This window comes from Leucoraja erinacea, chromosome 30, assembly GCF_028641065.1.
Source record: "Leucoraja erinacea ecotype New England chromosome 30, Leri_hhj_1, whole genome shotgun sequence".
NCBI lineage: Eukaryota > Metazoa > Chordata > Chondrichthyes > Rajiformes > Rajidae > Leucoraja > Leucoraja erinaceus.
In genome coordinates this window covers 16,861,583-16,886,817 of record NC_073406.1, presented here as the reverse complement: position 1 = coordinate 16,886,817, position 25,235 = coordinate 16,861,583, and the positions used below count along the sequence as shown (strand labels likewise).

The following is a 25,235-nucleotide window of genomic DNA, read 5'->3' as shown; positions in this document are numbered from 1 at the left end:
ATAACATGGTGGCCAGAACTGAACATAATATTCTAAATACGGTCTCACCAACATCTTATACAACTAAAACATGATCCCAACTTCTATACTCAATACTCTGGCTGATGAAGGCCAATGTGCCAAAAGCCTTTTTGATGACCTTATATACCTGCGACTTGACCTCCACCTACACTCCTAGATCCCTCTGCTCTACAACACTCCCCCAGAGTCTTACCATTCATTCACTGTGTAGGTTTTGCCCATGTTAGAAATCTCAAAATGAAACACCTCACATTCCTCTGTATTAAATTCCATTAACCATTCCTCAGCCCACCTGGCCAATCGATCAAGATCCTGCTGCAACTTTTCACAATCATCTTCACTATCTGCAAAGCCACCCACTTTTGAATCACCAGCTAATCTTGCCATGTATGTTCTCATCCAAATCATTGATGTAGATGACAACTAGTAATGGGCCCAGCACCGAACCCTGAGGCACACCACTAGTTACAGGCCTCTAGTCCGAGAAGCAATCTTTCACCATCATCTTCTGCTTCCTTCCATGGTCAATTTTCTATCCATTCAGCTATCTCTCCTTGAATCCCATGCAATTAGACCTTCCGGAGCAGCCTACCATGTGGAACCTTGTTGAATGCCTTACTGAAATCCATGTACACAACATGTACAGCTCTACCCTCATTGATCTTTTTGATCACGTCTTCAAAAAACTCAGCTTTGTGAGACACGACCTCCCACATACAAAACCATGCTGACTGTTCCTAATCAGCTCTTGTCCATCAAAATGCCCATGTCTCCTATCCCTCAGAATATTCTCTGGTAAATTTCCAACTAATATAGATTTAACACCCTACATACATCCTGAATGACTCTGTTTCTCCCCTGATCCTACCTCTTGACAAATTGGAGCTAGGTTTGCGATTATTAAAGTTAAATATCTCGTATTTAACATCTCCAAGCACGGGAGTAGAGGAGCTGAAACTACCTGGGCCCTAACAGCAATTAAAATAATCAAAAGTGAGCCCAGTTCCACTCTGGAGCCTGAAAACCGTGACCTCCAGGTTCAAGAACAGCCTCTCCCCATCAACCATCTGGCTCTTGTACCTTCCTGCACTACACTAACCACAACTCTGCCTCAGCATCAAACCACGATGGACTTTGCACTGCTATGGTTTCTCTTAGTATGCTTTTCACAATACCATGCTCCAGCTTACTTAGAATTACGGATCATTTATTGCACTGTTGTTGTATTAATATGCCTGTAAAGCTGCAGCAAGTACGGATTTCATTATTCTAGTTCATATCTGGTGCATATGACAAATAAACTCCCTTGAACTAAGTCAGAACGACGCCGCACTAAGTCAGAAGAAAGCTCCCAACTCCGTGGATGTGTGTCTTTGGAATTCTCTAGCCAACAATGCCGGCCCAGTTGGTAAATTGAGTTAGTCCTATGCATTTGGGTACAGTTAGTCTGCATTTGGCCCATAGTCTGAACCCTTCCTATCCATTTATCTGTTCAATTGTATGCTAAATATGATAATTGTATCTGGTTCTATAGCCCTAATTGGACACCACTCATTTGAAGATTTTGACTTCTGGTTCTCATCCACCACAATCGGGAAAATTAGCTCCAGGTTCCTTGTTGAACTGCATGAGAAATTTGAATGTTTCAATGTGATGATCCAGCCTAAGGGGCAGTAGAGGTGCTGCCTTACAGCATCCGAGACCCAGGTTCGATCGGTGCTGTCTGGATGGAGTTTGTACATTCACCGCATGACCGCGTGGATTTTCTCCGAGATCTTCGGTTTCCTCCCACACTCCAAAGACGTACAGGTTTGAACGTTGATTGGTTTGGTATGTGTAAACAATTGTCCCTAATGTGTGTGTAGGATCGTTGGTTGGTACGAACTCGGTGGGCCGAAGGACCTGTTTCCGCTCTGTATCTCGAAACTAAAAAACGAAACTAAGATTGAGGCTTGGGTCTTCAGAGATCACTGTGGCACTGTTAAACCAGGTGATATGTTAAAAATTAACCTCAGCATCTGTTGGCCTGCACACAAAACAAAATAAACTGCGGATACTGGATTCTGAAACAGAAAAACAGAATGCTGAAGGAACTCAGCAGGACCAGCAACATCTGTGGAAGCAAAAGGTAAAAGTTGATGTTTCGCATTGACACCCCACATCAGGACCGAGAGGGAAGAGGAAAGATTGTTAGTATGTAGCAGTATAAGGGGTGGGAGAGGGGCTGGTAGGTGATAGATGAGACACTGGGGAAGGAAAAATGCAGCAGATGGAACCAGGTAGGTGAGAAAAATGAGAATAAAGCAAAGTGGACAGGCTATATGGTACCCAAGAATGACATAAATGTTCTTCCAATTTGCATTCAGCCTCTCCGTTGTAACAGAGAAGGCCGACACCAGACAGGTCAGTGTGGGAGTGGGAAGAACAGTTAAAATAACATGACCAGAAGCTCGAGATGCTTGGTGCTGACAGAGCACAGGTTCTCCTAAAAATGCTCATGTAGCCCGCCCTTGATGCCGGTGAGGTCACTTCACGGGTTGCAAATGCATCAGAGAAGACCAGGTTAGACGAGGTGCAGGTGAAGCTCTGTCTCACCTGGGAGGGTTGTCAGATTGTGCTTTAATCGTGGATTACGGCGATGGTTTACCCTGACTCTTCCACCTCCACATCTCACTCACTGAGTCAGTGAAGAGAAAGGAAGTGTGAATGGTGCCTTTCCTACCATGGAGATTGGAGATGGGCAGTCAAGCTTGCCACCGTTCTCGAGCACAACACAAAGTGTTAGAGTAACTCAGAGGGTCATTCAGGCATTCAGGAGGGGCAGCATTTCTTTAGAACCCTTTAAAATCCTTTTCTAGCCTTTTTTCACCCATGTGCAATCAGGTCACCCATCCCCCAATCCCCCCCCCCCCCCCCCCCCCCCCCCTAATTGTATCCACCCATCACTTATAGATGCAAAGTGGTAGAGTAACTCAGTGGGTCAGGCAACATCTCTGGAGGAAAATAATGTGAGACGTTTCGGGTCTGAACTTCTTTAGAATGAACGTCACTCATCCTTCTTCTCCAGAGATGTTGCCTGGCCCACTGAGTTACTCCAGCATTTTGAGTCTGCCTTTGGTATAAACCAGTATCATTGTTTCTCCTCCCATCACTTAACAGGCTTTGTCCTCCCCCACCCTCACCTCTCTTGTCCAGAGATTCTTACTGCAATCAGTTTGAAGAAGGGTACCATCCCCAAAACACTGCCTATCCATTCCCTTCGCACATGTTGCCTGGCCTGCTCAGTTCCTCCAGCACTTTGTGTTTACCTCGAGGGATATCCAGCGTCTGCAGTTCCTGGTGTCTCCATGGACACAGTTCACATTCAACACATCGCCAACCTGTCAGCAGGCAGTGGCTCAGAGTGGTCTTATGGCCCAGTACTTTGTAACCATCCATAGCCCAACCTAACCTCAGAGTGCCAACTCTCAAGATCCCAAATGGCCATTTCTGAGGATTTATGCAACACACATGCCCCTCTCCTGTGACTACTCTGCTGAAACAGAACTGACAGTGTTGTGGAGAATAAATAGTTCAGTCAGAGCAACTGGAACCAAGATAAAGGTGGCGAATACAGGATATCAAACCATATAGTGTAATTATTTCACTCTAAGAGAGCTGACAGATTCTCCTTTGTGCTCTGATTGAGCTGTTAGCAGTTCCTCGAGGCTGGCAGGTGTAAATGGCTGGTTCTCTCTTACACTGAAGGCATAGTCTACTGAATGGGAGTTAAACACACAGCACTGATTAAGTATTGGCAGCAGACAACCAATGACTGGGTTGTGCACTTATCAGAACAATGTGAAATTCAGTAAAATAACCAAAGCCTTTTGATTGATTCAACGATACAGCATGGAAATAGGCCCTTCAGCCCAACCATCATCCATTCACACTAGTTCTAGATTATCGAACTTTCGCATCCACTCCCCACATACTAAGAGCAATTTATAGAGGCCAATTAACCTGCATACCCACATATCTTTGGGATGTGGGAGGAAACCGGAGCACTTGGAAGAAATCCACGTGGACACAGGAAGAACATGCAAACTCCATACAGAGACCATTCCAGGTCAGGATTGAACCCGGGTCTCTGGTGGTATGAGGCAGCAGGGGGTGGCACAGTTCTTCTTGTAACCTCGTGTGTTTTCGCCAGTTGCTCCTGTTTCCTCCCATATCCCAAAGGCATGTGGGTGGTAGGCTAGTTGGCCTCTGTAAATTGCTTCTAGTGTTTAGAGAGTTGATGTGAAAGTGGGATAACACAGAACTAGTGTTAACAGGTCGGCATGGACTCGGTGGGATGAGGGGCTCATTTTCATGCTGTATCTTTAAATCAATTCTTTACTAGCATTCAGGATCAATTATTTACCATCTCCTGTCCTCAGCAGTGTGCAGGTATAAAGGTAGATGGAGCACATACAGGTTTAATGGATTCCTGTTCACATCATGTCAGTTTTTACAATATTATGGTCAATGACGATATTGTATAAAAAATACAAAGCAAATTCCTCCTAGATTCTGAATTGGAGGCAAGAATGTTTTTTGCTGCAGGCGTAGTGACTGTGTATAAAACCATCAATGACATTAATTTGGAGTTTGTAGAGGACTTGTGCGTCTTGGTTCAACGTTTTCCGAGCCTCTTGCCACTTTGCACGGAAGTGTTTGACATTGTGTGCTGTGATTCCTTGGTTCGAGAGGATTCTACAATCAGCGGAACGTCCCACTTGCTTGAATATCTCTCTTTGACTTGGCAAAGGGTTAAACATTCACAGGTGCGAGTTTTCGAAGCTGTCGACTTTGGTACTTATATTGCCTTTAGATTTCACTGTCTGATGGGGGCTGGTACTTACAATGCCAGGGACTTTGATGGTTTCTCCTGTGTTGTGGGTAAAACTGCCACTGTGACTCGAAGAGACAGTGTTCTGTTTCTTACTGCTGAGACCCATGGCATCCATCGACTGGCTTCGACTTCTAATCACCCGCTGAATAAAAAAGGGTTAATCAGTCATTTGTCACCTTTTATGGAATGTTCCGAATTAAATTAAAATGGGTATCAGCAGTTAGAGAACAAGCAACCTATCGATATTTGCTCCCAGTCTGACTGACTCTTCTTTAAAATGGATGGTGGCATGGCACTCGGGCAATGTGATATCACAGGCCCACATTCAGCTGAAGATAGGCACAAAATGCTGGAGTAACTCAGCGGGTCAGGCAGCATCTCTGGAGAAAACGAGTAGGTGCTATTTCGGGTCGTAACCCTTCTTCAGAGTTGAGTCTGAAGAAGGGTTCCGACCCGAAACGTTATCTGTTCCTTCTCTCCAGAGATGCTGCCTGACCCGCTGAGTTATTCTAGCTTTTTGTGTCTATCCTTGGTATAAACCAGCATCTGCAGTTCCTTCGTCCACATTCAGCTGAGTCGGTGTATCTGTTGTAAAATCCATCTGTGGTGGCCTGACCAGTTTCTACCCAAGTGATCTTCACTCTCATCTGTATTTTAATTTCACTTGCTAAGATTCTGAGAATATTGTATGACAATATGGTTATGGTTTCTCTCCTAAAACTTTATTAAGCTTCTGTAGCGGTAGACTGGTTAGGTAGGCAGAAAATAATACAGAAAAGTATAATTTAATCAGAAGTGTGGGGTTGGGGGGGGAGAGAGGAGAGAGGAGCAGTAAAGGTGAGGAAAGATAATAGTCAGTGGTTACAAGAAAAAAATAAGTCTAGTGATTAAGGTGGCACACAGAGGGGTCTGTCCTATATTGGAGAAAGCCCAGTGTACAAGAACATGCTAAAGCCACACAGCTGGAGTGCTGCATAGAGATTTAGTCACCAGGTAGGTTAAGTTAGCATGTGGGAGAATGTAGAGGAGCCACAGAGTTGTAACGATAGGCAGAGAACTGCTGAGGATAGGATTGTTTAGTTTAGAGATACAGCGCAGAAGAAGGCCCTTCGGCCCACCGAATCCTCGCTGACCAGCGAGCCCCGTACACTTACACTATCCCACTGGGGAACATTTACAATTTACAGAAGCCAATTAACCTACAGACCTGTACGTCTTTGGAGTGTGGGAGGAAATGGGAGATCCCAGAGAAAACCCGCGCCGGTCGCGGGGAGAACGTACAAACTCCGTACGCACAAACACCCGTCGTCAGGATCGAACCTCGGTCTCTGGCGCTGTAAGGCAGCAGCTCTACCGCTGCACCACCGTGTCTACTTTAGAACAGAAGAGACCCACGGGCCATTTAAACAACATACCTAAAAATCTGTGAGGTAAATGGAAAGATCTATTTTCATGGCAGGGTGATAAACAAGTAGCGGACTGGATTGAAGGTTGGTTGGAAGATCAAAGGAAAGCAGTTTAGCTGGGTCTGGACTTCACTGATCAGTAAGTGAGGGAAGCGCCATCAGCATCATCCTCACTTTCACAGAGCAGCAAGTCGAGCAGTGGAGGTGCCGTGATCTACAGGCCTGTGGCCCATGTGCTGGGAAGAGGCACTAATGTGGATTGCTCCTTCTCTTGGTCAACCTCAACACAATAGGAGCAGAATTAGGCCATTTGGTCCATCCAGTCTATGGCTGATCTATCTTTCCCACTCAACCCCATTCTCAGATCTTCTCTCCATAACCACTGACACCCGTACTAATCAAGAATCTATCAATCACTCCCATAAAAAAAATATCCATTGACTTGGCCTTCACAGCCCTCTGTGGCAGAATTCCACCGATTCATCACTCAGACTAAATAAATTCCTCCTCTCCAGCTTGTTTTAGAGACACAGCATAGAAACAGGCCCTTCAGCCCACTGAGTCGTGGCTGACCTCTAATCACGCATGCACATTGGGTCTCTATGATACCACTTTTTCATCGACTACCTACACACTATGGGCAATTTCAGAGGACAATTAACCTACAAACCCACATCTTTGGGATGTGGGAGAAAACCCAAGTACCTGGAGGAAACCCACGTGGTCACAGGGTGAACACATAAACAGGCAGCATCGAACCTATGCCTTTATCGCTGTGAGGTAGCAGCTCTACCAGCTACGCATTGTACCGCCTTTGAGAACAAATAGTGAGTAGCATCCTTAACTGACCACAATCCAGATGTTGTATGTGCTCTCTCTACAGCAGGAGTGGGGGGAGTCTCTAGATTTATATCCAAGTCAGGACTGTGCAACGTGGAAGAGAAACCAGTAGATAGTGGTGATTCCCTGCTATTCTTATCCTTCTTTGTGGTGGAGGTTGTGGACACAAGTGCTGCTGCTGGAGTAGCCAAGACAAGTAACTACTGTGGCCATGTTGTACCAGTGATAGAGAGAATGAATGCTGAAGGAGGTGGAAGGGACATGAAGCAGATGCTTTGCCCTGGATGGTGTCAACTTTCTAGAGAGCTGTTGAGCTGCATTCAAGTGGCGAGAATTCCATCGCAATTCTGACTGGTGGACGAGGTCAAAGAGTCTTACAGTATGGAAACAGGCCCTTCGGCCCAACTTACCCACAGCGGCCAACATGTCCCAGCTACACTAGTCTCACCTACCTGGATGTTGGGTAAGAACTTTAGGGACACAGGAGGGTAGATGTTCCTACAGGATCCCCGGTCTTTGACCTGCTCTTATAACCGCAGTGTTTAGAGTCAGCACAGCGTATTCTTTCAAAACTTTGAACTTATTTCTGTTCCATGAAATTAGGTCAATGTAATGTTAAATATTGAATCCATGTTAATATTAATGAACAGATATTATTGTAGAAATGGAACAAGTCAAACCAACTGATAATAGTCAATAATAAATAGTAAGGGTGCCCTGGGTTCTGGGGATAAGGCAGGAGAATGGGGTTGAGAAAGAAAGATGGATCTGTACTGAGTTCTCCCCATGACTGCGTAGGCTTTCACCGGGATCTCTGATTTCCACCCACACTCCAAAGACGCTTAGGTTTGTAGGTTAATTGGCTTCGGTAAAGATTGCAAATTGTCCCTAGTGTGTAGGATAGTGCTAGCGTATGGGAATCACTGGTCAGCACGGACTCAGTGAGCTGTTTCCGCGCTGTATCTCTAAATTAAACAAAACTAAACAGACACTTTTTGCAATAATCTGCTAGATTCTTGGTTAAGGATACTGAAACCAGCAATGTAGTTAAACATTTGGCCGCTGTTAAATACATTTAAGTCCCCAGCTGCCCTGTTGGAACTTGCTCTCAAGTTGCTGGATCAATGATCCAGAACTCAGTCTGCAGGTCTAATATATTCACCAGCGTACAACTGGGCTGCCCAAGGTTTATTCTTTCACATCAACTACCAACAGTAGTTGGTACTTCTGTAATACAGAATAAATATTTTTTTCCTTTTACACTAGACATAAAAATGTTTTAATTTGGGGGCTTTCCAGTTACATTTTACTTTGAATGCAAAACATAACTGGATGACACTGGAAGACACTGATAGAAATATCTCCACTAATGATGGATTGCAGCTGCCAAGTGTCTCCTCTTGGAATAGACAAAACAATCAGCTTGGATACAAGAACTTTATCTCTCTCCAGCAGAGTCCCCCTCAGTCCAGCAGAGCGGAGAGCTGGCTACATATAGAACCTAATCTCTCATCTCGAAAGGCAGCTGCTGCAGATCTGATAGTGCCACTCCAACACAAAACATGCTTTGACAAATTATTCTTGGTGCTCATTGGGATTTTCCAGTGCTTGAAGGATTTGGGTTGGAACGCGGTACGCCTAAATCTCTAAACTATTTAACTTTGCAGTTTCGGAGAATATTTCTCTGTGCCTTACTTTCCCAGACTGAGAAGAGAACTCACAGTGCAGGCTTTGAAGGGACAGTCGGGTGCTGTACAACAGGAAGACCAGACATGTATACACATAGTGAGGACAGAGAGAGAGAGACACACACACAGACACACACATTAGATCACCTGGGAGATAAATGTGTAGGCAGACATGGTGGGTTGTCAAGGCGATGAGGTGCATGCTGATCATAACTGTGCAAACCAGTTCTCACTAGAGTGTGCAAAAGATCAAAATGATGCAGCCTCGGCAAGGAACAAGAGGCAAAAATTGTGCAGCAAATTGTGGACGCAGCACAGACCATCACACAGACCAACCTCCCTTCCATTGACTCCATTTATACCTCACGCTGCCTCAGCGAGGCCAGCAGCATAATCATGGATGAATCACACCCTGCTCACTCCCTCTTCTCCCCTCTCCCATCAGGCAAGAGGTACAGAAGTATGAAAACGCACACCTCCAGATTCAGGGACAGTTTCTTCCCAGCTGTTATCAGGGCACTGAACCATCCTACCGCATCTAGAGAGCAGTCCTCAACTATTATCTACCTCATCGGGGGCCCTCGGACTATCCTTGATCCGAATTTACTAGTTTCACCTTAAACAAAACTGTATTTCCTTATCATGTATCTGTGACAGTCAATGGCTCGATTTTTATTGTATTGCCTTTCCACTGACTGGATCGCACGCAACAAAAGCTTTTCAATGTACCTCGGTACACGTGACTAATAAACTAATACTGAACTGAGCATGTACCAGAAGTGAAGTCAGACAAGTCCACACGTGATGAATTCTCATCGTTGTTCGAGGAGATCGGGTGTAAACATACTGACTCTTCAGGACAAAAACATGAGGAGACGGGAGCTAGAGTGATCTCTGCACTTGCTGCCGCGTTCAGTAAGAAAACGGCGGATTTTGGACCCAGATACATACTGCTGCCCAAGCCCATCAATGATTCGATTCATTAACCAAATATCTATCAAGTTCCGAGAACACAAAAGGAGCAGGGGTAGTCCTCTACAACCTGTGCCTCCATTCAAAATGATCAAGGCAGCTCCATGCTGGCCTCGCCTCATCTTCTGTGCAGTTCCAATAACCTTGTTCCAGTCTGAAGAAGGGTCTCAAACCGAAACACCACCTATCCATGTCTCCAGAGGTGCTGCCTGACCTGCTGAATTACTCCAGCACTTTGTGTCCTTTGTCCAACAACCTTCCAAAGGTTTATCCACCTCCATCTTAAACATGTCTATCGACCTCGAACCAGCCACCCTCTGGGGTGGAGAATTGCAGTGATTCACTGGCCTCTGAGCAGAGATCTCCACACACTTCCTAATTTCTTTCTTCCACCTGGAATATGCACAGTTATCTCTGGGGGGAGAGAATTCCTCAGATCTATTACCCTTTGGGTGAAAATAAAAATCCTCCTCTACTTAATCCAACATGGAGGACACTTGAGAAGCCCCTCACTAGAAAGTAACAATACCTTTGCAAGTGGAGCAAATTAATCTAGAGGCCAGGTGAATATTAATTACAGGCTGGATAAAAAAGGGTTAATCTGTCATATGTCACCTTTTATGGATGGATTACTTAGAAACACACCTTTTCTCCAATAACTTTTCGGGCAGACAGCTACCCAAGATCGCTTGACCCAACATACTTTCTCTCGGAGTTTTGTGTTACAATAGAGCGATTGTTTTTCCTTTTTTTTTCTTTTCTTTCTAGGGTCTTATTTCCTTTCTTTACTTCCTTCTCTAACTCCTTCCCTAAGGGGTTCTCTTCTCCCAACATTTTCCTGCACCTTCACGATTCTTGCTCACTTTCCTTACTTCTTACTTCTTTTATTTCTATCTTTTTTAAAGCTCGAAAAACGAAGTGGTACAACAAAATGTAATAAGATATATCTGATGTGTATTATTGTAATTTACTGTACTTTTAATAAAAATAAAAAAAAAAAAAAAAAAAGAAATAAACTAAGCTGAAATTGGAAAAAAAAAAAATAAAAAAATAAATAAAAATACTTTCTCTCTATCTCCACGGATGCTGCCCGACCTGCTGAATATTTCCTGTGGGTTTTCTTTAAATTCTATTGGGTATGGAGCTGAACCACAACATTTAGTTCCTCTTTAAATGTTACTTACATCATGGCAATGTATGTTAAAAGGTAAAAAAGGAACTTTCCAACTCAGCCACCCCAATCCACAACATTTGTGGGGGAAAGGGAACAAACGTATCCATCTGTAACTTTGAAATGGGAGCGGGGTCTGGCTGAGATTTTGTTCAGGAATTTATTTTAACATATCAGTTAATTATTTCACTTTGATTTCCATTATAATAAGTGAGAGGAAATATTTATTTTTGGGTCTGTTTGGTCTTGAACATTTTCAAGTTGATCTGCATAACCGTGTTGTATCTGTCTCCTCGAGGTTTTACAAAGTGTTGCGCATTATAATGTGGTGTCATCTTCACTAGATTCCTACTGGAGTGGGGTGGCAATTGTAAACTTGCCACTGTAAACAGTACAACAAGCCATTATAAACAGTATAACAAATTGCACTATTTCTGATAAGGCTTCGAGATAGCGCATGGAAACGGGCTGATCAGCCCACACTGAGCATATCTGCACCTGTTAACATTAGTTCTCTGTTATCCCTCTTTTGCATTAACTCCCTACACACTGGGGGCAATTTGCGGAGGCCAATTAACCTACAAATCCACGCGCCTTTCGGAAACCAGAACACCCGGAGGCAATCCACGCGGTCACAGAGGCAACGTGTAAGTCCACATGATCATCCAGACAATGCCTGACGTCAGGATTGAACCGGGTCCGTGGCGCTGTGAGGCAGCAGCTCTACCAGCTGCACAACTTTGCCACTCAAGTTCTGCTTTCAAAGTTGGAGCCAAAGCTACACAAAATGGGATTGGGCTCCAGTGTCGATTGAATTTGCTCCAAACTGTTCAAAAATCAATTCCAGGGTCCAAACTGGCAATTGGAAAGCAATCATTGGGTTCCATAGAGGGGATGTGAGGAGAGATTGTGCTTTTGCTGATAATTGGCCAGTGCTGCCAACAGTTGGCAAATGTTGTTTGAGTGATTAATGATCACACACCCCTTTACAAATGGGAGTACTGCTACATTGATGAGGTGCATAGAATCTGGCCAACGTTTCACATGAACATAACTTCAATGAATCAACCCGAAATGAAGCGACCCAAAATGTTGCCCATTCCTTCTCTCCAGAGATGCTGCCTGTCCCGCTGAGTTACTCCAGCATAGTTGAGATTCCCTACGTTATCAGGAAGAACCTGAATCAATGGCCAACCTCATCCAACCTCATCTACTGCATTTGGTGTTCCCAATGTGGGCTCCAGTATATCGGCGAGACCAAGCATAGACTCGGCAATCGTTTAGCCGAACACTTCGCCACTGTCCGCCAAGGCCTACATAAGCTCCTGGTTGCCATAGTAACTCCCCTTCCTGTTCCCATACTGACCGTTCTGTCCTGGGCCTCTTCCATTGTCAGAGTGAGGCCACACACAAATTGGAAGGACAACATCTCATATTCCATTTCAGTAGCTTGCAACCCAACAGTATGATCATCGAATTCTCCAATTTTAGCTAACCTCTAACAACCTCAAACAACTGCCCTTCCCCCTTTGGCCCAACTGGACCCGCACCTATTTCTCTGTCCTCACTCCTCCTGCATTCCTTCCTCTGGCTTCACAATTTTCACCACTTCAATCCTCCTGTCTTACACCTTCTGATATAAATATTGGCCTTTGTTCCAAACATCTGCCTATAACCCCCCCCCCTCCCCCCCCCCCCCCCCCCACCCCCCCCCCCCCCCTTGTCAATGTCCACCTATTACTACCACGGTTTGGCCTGCCTTCCTTTCCTCACCTCCCAGCTTTCTTCACCCTAACCACCACCCCCCCCCCCCCCCCCCCCCCCCAACATCAATCTGAACCATCCCGTCCCCAAATGTGACCCATCTATGCTCCCTAGAGATGCTGCCTGACCCGCTGGGTTATTCTAGCATTTTGTGACCTTTTTTTGACTGTTCATTACATGTGGTTTGTGAATGAAGATTCACAGCTAGGTAAGGCATTTATGAAGATTTACAGAGAGTGTGTTAGTAACACAGATAAAATGGGGTCAGAGTTATTAAGATCATCGGTGTGACTGAAAAATTGGCAAAATGGTCCCATCATGAGCCATTGGTACAAATGAGCAAATTACTTGTCATGGACGTGATGTATAATGGCTGTCTATGTATATTAGCAATCACGTACAACTCCTACTGTTTGCTTCAGTTGCCTCCTGTCCCTCTCCCGCAAGGGTTCCCAATCAGTTACAGAAATTACCACTTAAGTAGTAAATTCAAATTCAAGACATGTACACATCAACAATGACGGGGGCACAGCACAGACAGGGGAAACACCAGACATGGTGGAGGCTTCACATTGCACTGTGGTTAGAACTCCAAATTCCACTTTAGTCAATTGTAGTTTGTTGTCTCAGGGATCATTCTGCAGCATCTGGACCACTGACTGCAGCACTGCGATAACTATACTTGCCTTCCCAGAGCAGTAGACTTGTATCCTGGGTAAGAACGAGGAGTTAGCAAGACCGCGGAGGTTTCAATCGCAATTGCCCATCGGGTAATCAATATGATCAGTTCCAGCTCGTGTTTGTTGCCAAATTTTAACTCGCCATTGCGTTTAACTAAAGGGGACAGAGAGCAAGCGGGGAGAGCTAGCATTGAATCTCATGGGTTCCCACTCAGCAGGTGGGGATACCAATGTTTCTCAAAGCTCCTGCATTCATTTGTCAACTTTTCTACGTCTAGAAAACACTTCACATGTTCAGGTGAGCAGGAGAGTAAGTGACATCGAACCAGTCGGAGACTTTCTGCTTACATTGGTTTAATTCCGTCTTAATTGTAGAGACCATCTTTTGTCTGTTGGCATCAATCTTCAAGTATGGACTTGGGGTAAGCTCTGTATGTCTGAATGTCACATCCGTGATGTGAAGTGGTCTGTATACCAAGGGAATGCCCAAGGGATCATGGACAGTCAATTTTCCCTTACAATTTCCCCCTTTCTGAAGAAGAAATTGGTTTGTTTCAAGTCACAGGGGAAATCTAGATGGCAATATTTGTAAAATTGCCCTCATCACAAGACAAATGGGTGGGAGATACTTTAAAAGCAACTGAGAACATAACATATTAATTCAAAGAAAAAGAGCAGATAGGACAAATGGGAGTTGCAGGGGAGTTGGGGAGGGAAGCAGATGAGAAAACAAGCAGAAATAAATAGTTTAATTGTTTCATTTGTATATTCGGTTTAATGGTGATAAAATTGTTGCATTAACATTGCATCTGATTGCATCGAGTAGTTTTACTTCGAGAATATACATATATATAATTTTGCTATTCACATCAAAAGCTTATAAAGATGGAGAGCCCAAGTAATGAAGGATTTTGTAGGATCCATTTAAATTCCAAGAATTAAATCAGTAACTTGGCAGATGTGATCCGCTTACCAACCTGTTACAGTTAAACGGTGATTTATACAATTTATGAGCTGCCAGACAATTCAGTACGTGTTCATTATGTGTCAGTGACACATTAGTGGTGACTTCTCAATGCGGTGATTACAAGCAATGTTGGATCGTACGCACTTGTCGACAAAGGGTTTTTAATAAACAGTTTTTGAATGCTTCTGCCGACCTTATTGCAATAAAGTGATGCTCAAGGAACAGAGAGCACCCCGGGCATTTATTTTCTAATAACATCACTAGACTGCAGTCAGGACCTTCACTTATAAATTTTAACTGCAGAAGCTAATCTGTGAAAATGCTTCTGTGGAGCTGTGTAAATTCACAGATTCACCTATGGGCTGTGCTTCATCATTTCAAAGGGAATTATCAGCTCCATCTATGTAATTAATTGAAAGCATTAGTCTGCTAGATCATTGACTGTGATTTTAATTGAACCAATTACAGGTTCAGGATCAGTGTAAGGAACTGGATGGCAACCTCGTGAAATGCAGTGGATGAAAGATCACGTTACCTTAAAGGATTCAAACAATCCTCCTCCTCCACTTCCCCCGTTCTCGATCTTTTCTTCCTCGCTGACGAGCCCCATCATTGCCTGGCTGTTTGTATGGAGCTCTTCATACAGGGTCTCCAGCAAGGCTGACCTCGTCCTCTCCTTCATCGGGCGAACCGTACAGGAGGTAGAAAAGCAGATAAAACCCAGCGTTAAATTAAGCTGCACCTTCCGAAATGTCAAATAGTGAAAGGCCCGGATAGAATGGACGTGAAGAGGATGTTTCCACTAGTGGGAGAGTCTAGGACTAGAGCTCATAGCCTCAAAAATTAAAGGACGTTCCTTTAGGATGGAGATGCGGAGGAATTTCTTTACCTAGAGGGTGGTGAATCTGTGGAATTCATTGCCACAGAAGGCTGTGGAGGTCGTCAACGGATATTTTTAAGGCAGAGATTGGTAGATTCTTGATTAGTACGAGTGCTAGTGGTTATGGGCAGAAGGCAGGGGAATGGGGTTGAGACGGAATGTTAGATCAGCCACGATTGAATGGTGGAGTGGACTTTATAGGCTGAATGGCCTAATTCTGCTCATAAAACCTATGAACTTCAACAGAGCAGTGGGACCTCAGTTATAAACCCCACCAGACAGCGCTCATTCATTGCTGCGCTGGGCTGGGCTTGATCTTGCACTTAAGTTTCTGTAGTAAGATTGGAATCCAACAATCCTCATTCAGTTGATAGCCACTGGTTTTGCGATAGACAGATTGAAGGCCATACCCATTCTTGCGTAACTATAGAGAGGCAGGAGATTCTCATTTCAAGATTCTATACTACTTTGAATACAACTATTTTTTCCCTGAAAGTTCGATGTTGAGGGGAGACCTGATAGGTGTATAAAATGATGAGGGGCATAGATAGGGTAGACAGTCAGAACTTATCACCTACGGTGGACATGTCAAAGACGAGAGGCCATAGCTATAAGGTGAGAGGGGCAATGTTTACAGGAGATACGTGGGCACAGTTTTTTTACCCAGAGGTGGTGGATGCCTGGAACGTGCTGCCAGGAGGGGTGGTGGAGGCAGATACAATAGTGGGATTTAGGAAGTTTTTAGGGAGGCACATAGAAGTGAGAAAATGGAGGGATGAAGATCACATGCAAGCAGAGGAGATTAGTTTAACTCGGCATTGTATTCAGCACAGACATTGTGGCGCAAAGGGCTTATTTCTGTACTGTACTGTTGTTCTATGTCCTTACATGAGGACTAATTTGGGCTGGTGACTAACATGGACATGGTGCATTAGAGGTTTATGTGGCGGGTACTAGGATCTTTGAAGATAGGCACTCGTCACGATATTTATATTTAAGTACGGAGGCAAATACGGCTTCTCAGATTGAAAGATGATGAGTGGCTCATTAAAATTATATAGGACATCGAACAGTACAGCACAGGAACAGGCCCTTCGGTCCACAATGTCCATGCTGAACATGATGCCGTTAAATACATCTCCTCTACTTGCATGTGATAAATATTACTCCTTTCCCTGCATATCCACGTGCCTATCTGAAAGCCTCATAAACGCCAATATTATATCTGCCGCCATCCAGCACTTTGTGTTTTGCTCAATATACCAACATCTCGCATCTCCGGTTCCCCAGACTTCACTGGTTGTGAAGTGGGATCACAAAATGAATGAACAAAGTTTTGTTTTAAAAGTGCAGATTATTTCAAAATGATGGATCCATCAAAAATGATAAATCTATTGTCAATGTTAAAGGCAATGTAACAAAAATGGTGTCGTCAGCATAAACTTAGATCCTTCAATATTCGGTCTCATGGTACAACTCTCTAATATTATGGCTAATATATTAAACCCTATGTTTTGATTAAGCTAAAGTACATTTTTTATTGAAGGTACTTTAAATAAAATGATGGCAAAGCATTGAAACCAATGATATCACAAAGCTAGAAACTGTAACAGGTGGATCAGGGACAGTTATTTATTGAGTCACAGAGAGATACAACACAGAAACAGGCCCTTTGGCCCACTAAGGGTTGCCAACCTATCTCATTTTTATTCTCCCTACATTGTCATTCTTTCCAATCAGATTCTACCAATTAACAGGAAGAAATTCACACAGGCAATCAGTCTACCAACCCATGTGTCTTTAGGAAGTGGGAGGAAACTGGAGGACCCGGAAGAAACCCACGCAGCCACTGGGAGAATGTGCAAACTCTACTGACCGTCAAACTCCACTGACAGCCCCCGAGGTCAAGATTGAACTTTTGGCTCTGGTACAGCAGCTCTACCAGCTTGCACATTCTCCTTATGACCATGTTGGTTTCCTCCAGGTGCTCTGGTTTCCTCCCACATCCCAGAGATGTGCAGATTTGTAGATGAATCGGTCTCTGTAAATAGTCCCGTAGTGTGGTGAGAGTGGATGGGAAAGTGGGATAACATCAAACTAGTGTGCATTGGTGATCGATGGTCAGCATGGGCTGAAGAGTTTGTTTCCATTCTGTATCTCTCTAAACTAAACCTTGGCACGATTAATTATTTCAGATTAGGTTTCCACATCAAGGCTAATTGATCCAGAGACCATACTGACCCTACAGGGTTGCTGAAAAGAATACATTTGCCTTCAGAGCCCAAGAAAGACTTCCCAGAGCCGTTGTCAGGACACAGCACAAAAAAATTCTTACATCACAGGGAATTAAAATTTTCACCATCTTATCTACCCCAAGCAGCACCAAGGAGACATACGTCAGGACACGTTTAGATCAGATTGTATTTCAGTCTCGTTCACAAAACACACTTCACACATGGGCCTTTGTCTTGGTATGTTTAATCCAGGTTTAGTTTTTATCTTGAGAGTGGCTGAGATGTATTTTGCTTTGTGTAACATTAGCTTTATTGATAAAACTTTCTTGATCTTTGCACTCCCTCTATCTCCAATGAGCCATCTCAAACATTTAGTTTAGTTTAGATATACAACGCGGAAACAGGCCCTTCGGCCCAACGAGTCCGCACTGACCAGCGATCCCCGTACACTAACACAATCGTACACACTAGGGACAATTTACATTTATACCAACCCAAATATGTCTTTGGAGTGTGGGAGGAAACCGAAGATCTCGGAGAGAACGTATAAACTCCATGCAGACAAGCACCCGTGGTCAGGAGCGAATCTGGGTCTCTGGTGCTATAATGGCAGGAGCTCTACTGCTGCGCCACCGTGCCGCCCATTTCAGAACATTTCTGTCCTGATTTTTTTTCCCTCAGGCCATTCGCTCCAGTGTGTCTATGCTATCTGTTTGAAAGATCTATCCACTTCCTGCTCTTACTCCAGAACCCGCCCGTCATTTCTTTGCAAGCGCATATACAATCTTGCCTTTTTTTAAAAAACCATGGCATAATGTACCATTACAGAAAGGCAGATGATTTATCTTTTAACATTCATGAATATTTAAAAGCATGAGAATAGTTTAAAGTTTGATACACTTCTTTTTTGCAACATAACTCACACGCCCTGCTCAGATGACTGAGACATGTTGTGCCCAAGGGGGTCATGAAAAATTCATATCTTACCTCTAACTTAGCAAACTTTTCAGCCTTGTAGCAAGCATATTCTGCATTAATGAGCTTTGTGAGTAGGAACTCGTGAAATTCAGGACCCTGGCAAAATAATATGGAAAGAGTATACCTTAGCACAGCTGAAATTCAAAAGACACTGAAGGGAAAATAGACGCGTTTGTTACGCAAACCCCACTCCCCCCTAGTTTCACACTTCCTTCACAAAATTCATAATAATTACTTCTTTATGTATGTGAATGTTTTGGATGAGAATGTCGGTCGGTGGACTGGTTAGATGGTTCGCAGCTGACACTAAAGTTGGCGGTATAGTGAACGGTGAAGTTATCTAAGATTACAATGAGATCTTAATCAACTGGAGAAGTAGGCCCAGAAATGGCAGATGTTCAATTCAGGTTCAAAAAGCGGGGGTGGGGTGGGTTGATTTTGGTAGGTCAAACCAGGGCAAGACTAAAGGGGCTGTCCCACTGCAGCGACCTAATTGGTGAGTTTATAAGAGTTTAGGAGAGTTTGAGAAAGTGTCATGTTGAAGACCTCCGTCAACCTCCTTCGACTATGTCGAAGACTAGCTCCGACTAGCTTCTGGAAAATTGGACACCGAATAGTAGAGAGTGAAGACGACCTCCTTCGACTATGACCATTCGAAGACTACCTAGGACTACCTTCGACTACCCTCAATTACCTATGAATAACATGCCGACCTTCTACGACCTACTGTGGCTAAACCTACGAGTAAAGAAAGTATCGATTTTTTTCCATGGCGACCTTTTTTTTTAACTCGCGGGCATTTTTCAGCATGTTTGAAAAATATACGCCGCGACCTAGCTGAGGCCTCGAGTACGCGGGGACTATTCCCGAGCATGAAGGAGAGTTACAAAGACCTCCTAGGACCTCGTGTTGACCATGCTGCGAGTATGAGTCGAGGGCAAACTCGCCGGAACTCGCGGATTAGGTTGCCGCAGTGGGACAGGCCCTATACAGAATAAGTGGTAGGGTCTGAGAGGTGTTGCAGAACAGAGGGACTTAGGTGAGGGGTACATAGTTCCTGTGCTGATGAAGGTGTTTGGCACACTGGTCTTCATCGCTCAAGGTTTGAGTTTGAGTCGAGTTTAGTTTATTGTCACGTATACCAAAGGAGCGTGAGGAGTCAATGGAAGGGATGTTGGTTTGTGCAGTGGTCTTGGCTGCATCCACAATTCTCTGCAATTTCTTGCGGTCTTGGGTGAAGCTGTTCCCAAACTATGCTGTGATGCGTCCTGATAACATGCTTTCTACGCCGCATCCGTGTAAGTTGGTGCTTACATCGGCTCAACGCAGGTTTACACAAATGTACGCTCTTTACTTTTACTTTGAACTAATTTTTGTTTTTTTTGTTAATGGATCAGAGCAGCCAGTTGGTCCAACAGTCTGAAGAAGGGTCCCGACCTGAAACGTCAGTTACTCCAGCACTTTGTGTCTTTTTTTTAGTTGTTCCAACAATTTGGTGCACTGAGCAACCTCAAGATCAATGTAGTCAAACGGCAGATCCAAATTACCTTCTTAAAGATGGCTGGGTCAGGAAGTGTTGGGCCAAAGAACGGCACATCATCTCTCGCCGTGACAGAGACCTGGCAAACAAGAGAGAGGGGGGCAAGGTAAGTGCTGGCATTTGGATGATTTTGCAGAAGGTGCATGCTGTAGATAGATCCATCTCCTTATGTGCTATAATAAATGTTTGGCGGCTGAGTTCTGAGTCCTAATTGCCACTGAACTGAGTGGCTTTTTCACCCCAGTCGTTCCCATTTCCCCCCTCTCCCGTTGGGCGGAAGATACAAAAGCTTGATTGTACCGCCAGACTCAGCAACAGCTTCCTCCCTACTGTTACCTACTACTGAAAGGTCCTCTGATAAGCGAGAGTGTAGTCCCGATCTTCCAACCTACCTCATGGTGATAATTGAACTTTTTTCTGTTTCTGCAACACTATATCCTACACTCTGGTATGTTTCTCTTTGCATTACCTTTTGTATTTGCTTGTGGCTTGATTGTACTCATGTAGAGTATCATTTGATTTGATTGAATAGCAAACGCTTTTTATTGTCAAGAGTGTTTAATTGTCATATGTCCCAGATAGAACAATGAAATTCTTACTTGCTGCAGCACAACAGAACATGTAAACATAGTACATCTGATGATGCTGGCTGCCTTTTTGAGGCAGCGTATCCGATAAATCCCTTCGATGGTGGGGAGGTCAAGAGCCGGTGATGGACTGGGCAGTGTTCACAACTTTTTGCAGTCTTTTGCCTTTCTGGGCGTTCAAGTTGCCGAACCAGGCCATGATGCAACTAGTCAATATGCTCTGTACTGTACTGTACTGTACTGTAATGTATCTCAGCAAGTGTGACAGGAATACTGTAAGCCAATGCCACTTCACAGAGTAGTGAATCAGTCAACCTCACTGGTGGACCTGGAGTGGCGAGGAGGCCAGACTGGAGTAAGGATGGCAGATTCCCTTCCTCGAGGCACAGTAGTAAAACCAGATGGATTCTTACAACAATCTGGTGCCATTTCTGATGACAGGTTTTCATTAAAGATTAATTTAATTACTTGAATTTAATTTCCCTGGATGCCATGGTGGAATTTGAACTTGTTGCATCAACGTCAACGTTCCAAGGCCTCTGGGTACAGGAGCAGCGAGCTAACCAACATGGTCCCACAATTCCTTTGTACTAGGCGTCTGGCCATCAGGAATAAACAGAGAGCACGACTCGAGATTGCGATTACCTTGTACAGCGTGTTGTCACTGCAGGGGTTCTGGGCCTGCACTACAACGTAGGCATGCAGAAAGTTGGACGCGATCATGTCCGGTACAAAAGGGGTGCTTTCATCTTGGAAGATGATGGCCACTATATCATTCCCTATGTGCCGCTTCCTTTGAAGCTAAACAAAGAAACAAGGCATTAAAATCAACGCACCAGTGAATCAACAGATTATGAGCGCGGTCAAAGAACACAGAGCAGCTGTTATTAGGCAACTGAGTCATTCTGTCAACAAATAGAGAGCAATCCTGAGCTACTATCTACCTCAAAGGCATGCCGGGGTAACTCAGCGGGACAAGCAGCATCTCAGGAGAGAAGGAATGGGTGACATTTCGAGTCGAGACCCGTCTGCAGACTGACCGCTGAGTTACTCCAGCATTTTGTGTCTAACTTCGATTTAAAGCAGAATCTGCATTTCTTTCCCACTACTATCTACCTCCTTGGAGACCCTCAGACTATCTTTAATCAGACTTTCCTGCACTAAATGCTTTTCTCTTTATCATGTATCTGTACACTGTGGATGGCTCGATTGTAATCATGTATTGTCTTTCTGCTGACTGGCTAGCACGCAACTAAAGCTTTTCACTGTACCTCTGTACATGTGTTAATAAACAAAACTAAACACAGTACAGTGCTGGAACAGGCCCTTCGGTCCACATTGTCTGTGCCGAACTAGATACCCCAAGACCAAATCTTATCTCCCTGCATATGTGTACAGATAGCCTATAATCCATACCCTGCATACCCATGTGCCTATTCAAAAGTCTCTTAAATGTTACTATGGTACCTCCCTCCACCACCACCCCTGGCAGCAAGTTCCAGGCACTCACCACCCTCTGTGGAGAAAATGTACCCCTTACATCTCCTTTAAAGTTTGCCTCTCTCACCGGAAAGTTATGCCCTCTTGTATATGATTTTTCCATCCTGGGTAAAAAAGTTCAGATTGTCACCACTATCTATGCCTCTCATCATTTTATATACTTGCAACAGGTCTCCCCTCAACCTCTGGCATTCCAGAGAAAACAGTCTAAGTCTGTCCCTGTAGTTAATATCCCTTAATCTAACCATCATTTTGGTAAACCTCCTCTCCACCCTTTCCAAAGCCCCCACATCCTCCCTCTATTGGGGAGACCAGAATTGTACGCAATACTCCAAAGGTCTCTGGGACCCTGAGTCCTATTTGTACACCAAAAATCCATCACTGCAGCTTTGACTGTTCTCAATAACCGAGTCCAAGAGAAGAACCAAATAACAAAATGCTGGAGAAACTCAGTGGGTGAGGCAGTATCTGTGGAGGGAATCAACCCATTGCGTTTCAGGTCAGGACTCTTTCTTCAGACTGAGTTCCTTGAATAGTTTGGCTTCAGCTCAAGAGTTCCTCCAGCAGTGCTTTTTTTACTCAAGGGTGGCATGGGGGCAGAGCGGAAGAGTTGCTGCCTTACAGCGCCAGAGACCCGCATTCGATACTGACTAAGAATGCTGTCTGTACGGAGTTTGGACATTCTCCCTGTGACCTGCATGGGCTTTCTGAGAGATCTTCGGTTTCCTCCCACACTCCCAAGACGTACAGGTCTGTAAACCTGTCCCTCGTGTGTGTGTGTGTAGGGGGTCGTGTTAATGTGCCTGGCTCGCCGGTCAGTGTGGAAGGACCTGTTTCTGCGCTGTATCTCCAAACTAAACTAAATTCCAGCATCTGCAGTCTCTACCCCTCAAAGTTTTGAATCCTGACTCTCTGCCCTTGTTCCTGTACTTTCCAGCTTCAGGGAACTTGCCATCTACTGCGTTAAACTCTCATGCACTACGGATTCACTCGGATCACATCTCATTCTTCTTTAATTTGCTGGTTGATTAAAGCAATAAGATGCCAGATAAAAGCAATACATACACAAGGCCAACCAGTGCCAATACTGGTGACATTGGTGGTGGAAGCAGATATGATAGTGCTGCTTAAGAGGCTTTTTGACAGGCATTTTAGATAGGTAGACAGACACAAAAAGCTGGAATAAGTCAGCGGGACAGGCAGTATCTCTGGAGAGAAGGAATGGCCGAGACCCTTCTTCAGACACCCATTCATTCCCTCCAGAGATGCTGCCTGTCCCGCTGAGTTACTCGAGCTTTTTTTTGTCTATCTTCGGTTTAAACCAGCATCTGCAGTTCTTTCCTACATTTTAGATAGGTTCATGGATATGCAGAAAATGGAGGGATATGGATCCCACATGGGCAGAGGAGTAGTTTAACTTGGCATAATGCCTGTTCTCTTCTATATTCTATGTGAGTATTCTATGTTTGTATAAGTAGTTACATTACCATTTGTAACAATGCTCCTTTTAAAAGAAAATCGAGCCTCTTTAGTACTATGAACCCCTTCAGTTTGCTTTACGTGTCATTTTATACGTGTGGGACGGTGGAAGAGAAGTGTACAAGATCATTGTAAATAAAGTTCCATCACACTCGTGTTCAGTTTTAGTCACCCTGCCATTAAAGATGCCATTAAGTTGGAAAGAGTGCAGAGAAGATTTACAAGGATGTTGCCAGGATTAGAGGTTCTGAGCCATCGGGAGCATTTGGGCAGGCTAGAACTTTATTACTTGGAGTGCAGGAGGGTGAGGGGTGATATTATAGAGGAGATTAGTTTAATTTGGCATCATGTTTGGCATGGACATTTGTCAGCTAAAGGGCTTGCTCCTGTGCTGCACAAGGTATTTCAGATTAATACTGTGATGGTACTGGGGCCTCCTGGATTGTTAAACCAATAACTCTTTGTAATGTGGGTTGTAACTTTAGTTTAGTTTAGTTCGGAGATAGAGCGTAGAAAAAGGCCCTTCGGCCCACCGAGTCTGCACCAACCAGAGATCCCTGCACATTACCACTATCCTACACAGACTAGGGACAATTTACATTTATACCAAGCCAATTAACCCACAAACCTATACGTCTTTGGAGTGTGGGAGGAAACAGAAGATCTCGGAGAAAATCCACGCAGGATACGGGGAGAACGTACAAACTCCGCACGGACAGCACTGTGGTCAGGATCGAACCGCGGTCTCTGGCACTGTAAGGCAGCAACTCTACCGCTACACCACCGTGTCGCCCGTACTTGTGGGTTTTTAATTGTGGTTTGTAATCGTGGGTGGTAATCGCGATCGCTATTATGTGTAGTTCTTCTGCTGACTGGATCGCACGCAACAAAAGGGTTTTCACTGTACTCCGGTACACGTGACAATAATAAAGCAAACTAAAGTAAACTAAAGCAAATTAAACTAAACTGTCGGGTCAAAGCCACGCTTATTCCTGTTTGTACTTGACCGGAATTACTGCGGTAGCTTCCACATCGTGTAGGAACATGTGGCCTCTTTGAAGATTCTTTGAAAGAATTAATGCCTGTTCTCTGTGCTGCTCACATTGCCTTGCTTTTTCATGTGGAAAAAAAAAACCCTGATACACTTTTGAAATCTTCAACGGATCAGTTTCCACATGACTGCAGGCGACACGTCTCACAACACACACTCATCGAGATAGAATGGAAAAAATGCCCAAACAATGATAACATGTTTTTTTGCCACAAGTGAAACTTTCAGAAGATATTTTCAGACCTTAACACTTCCTGGATCACGTTTGGCTTCCAGCTTTCTGGAATTACAACGGGCAAGTTTGGGGAATGTGACAGTATGGGGAGCCTATGCGCCAGCTTTTGTGCACTGCAGGGTTCAGTGTGAGAAGGACAAGGCAGGGAGCAGGGATCAAGGACAAACTAATCCTTATTGAACTACAAAACAAGGTTAAGGAGACGTAGTTCTATATTTTCTTATGGCACAGGAGGCCATTTGGCCCCTTGAGTCTATGCCAGCTCGAAGAGCATCAGAGTCCTCACTAATTTTCCTTGTAATTCATTCTCCCCACATTCCCATCAACCACCCCCAGATCCTATGTCTGAAGGGGCAATTGGCAGAG

General features: G+C 44.3%; 1 protein-coding gene across 1 annotated transcript in view; it reads right to left on the bottom strand.

Annotated features, from left to right (window-relative positions):
- LOC129711699 (rap1 GTPase-activating protein 1-like) overlaps positions 1-25,235 on the bottom strand; it is a 280,412-nt gene that overhangs the window by 23,432 nt on the left and 231,745 nt on the right. Inside the window, 5 exon segments of the mRNA XM_055659567.1 lie at positions 4,908-5,039; positions 14,921-15,061; positions 18,487-18,573; positions 20,025-20,096; positions 21,250-21,405. Coding sequence (XP_055515542.1) covers positions 4,908-5,039; positions 14,921-15,061; positions 18,487-18,573; positions 20,025-20,096; positions 21,250-21,405 — 588 coding nt within the window.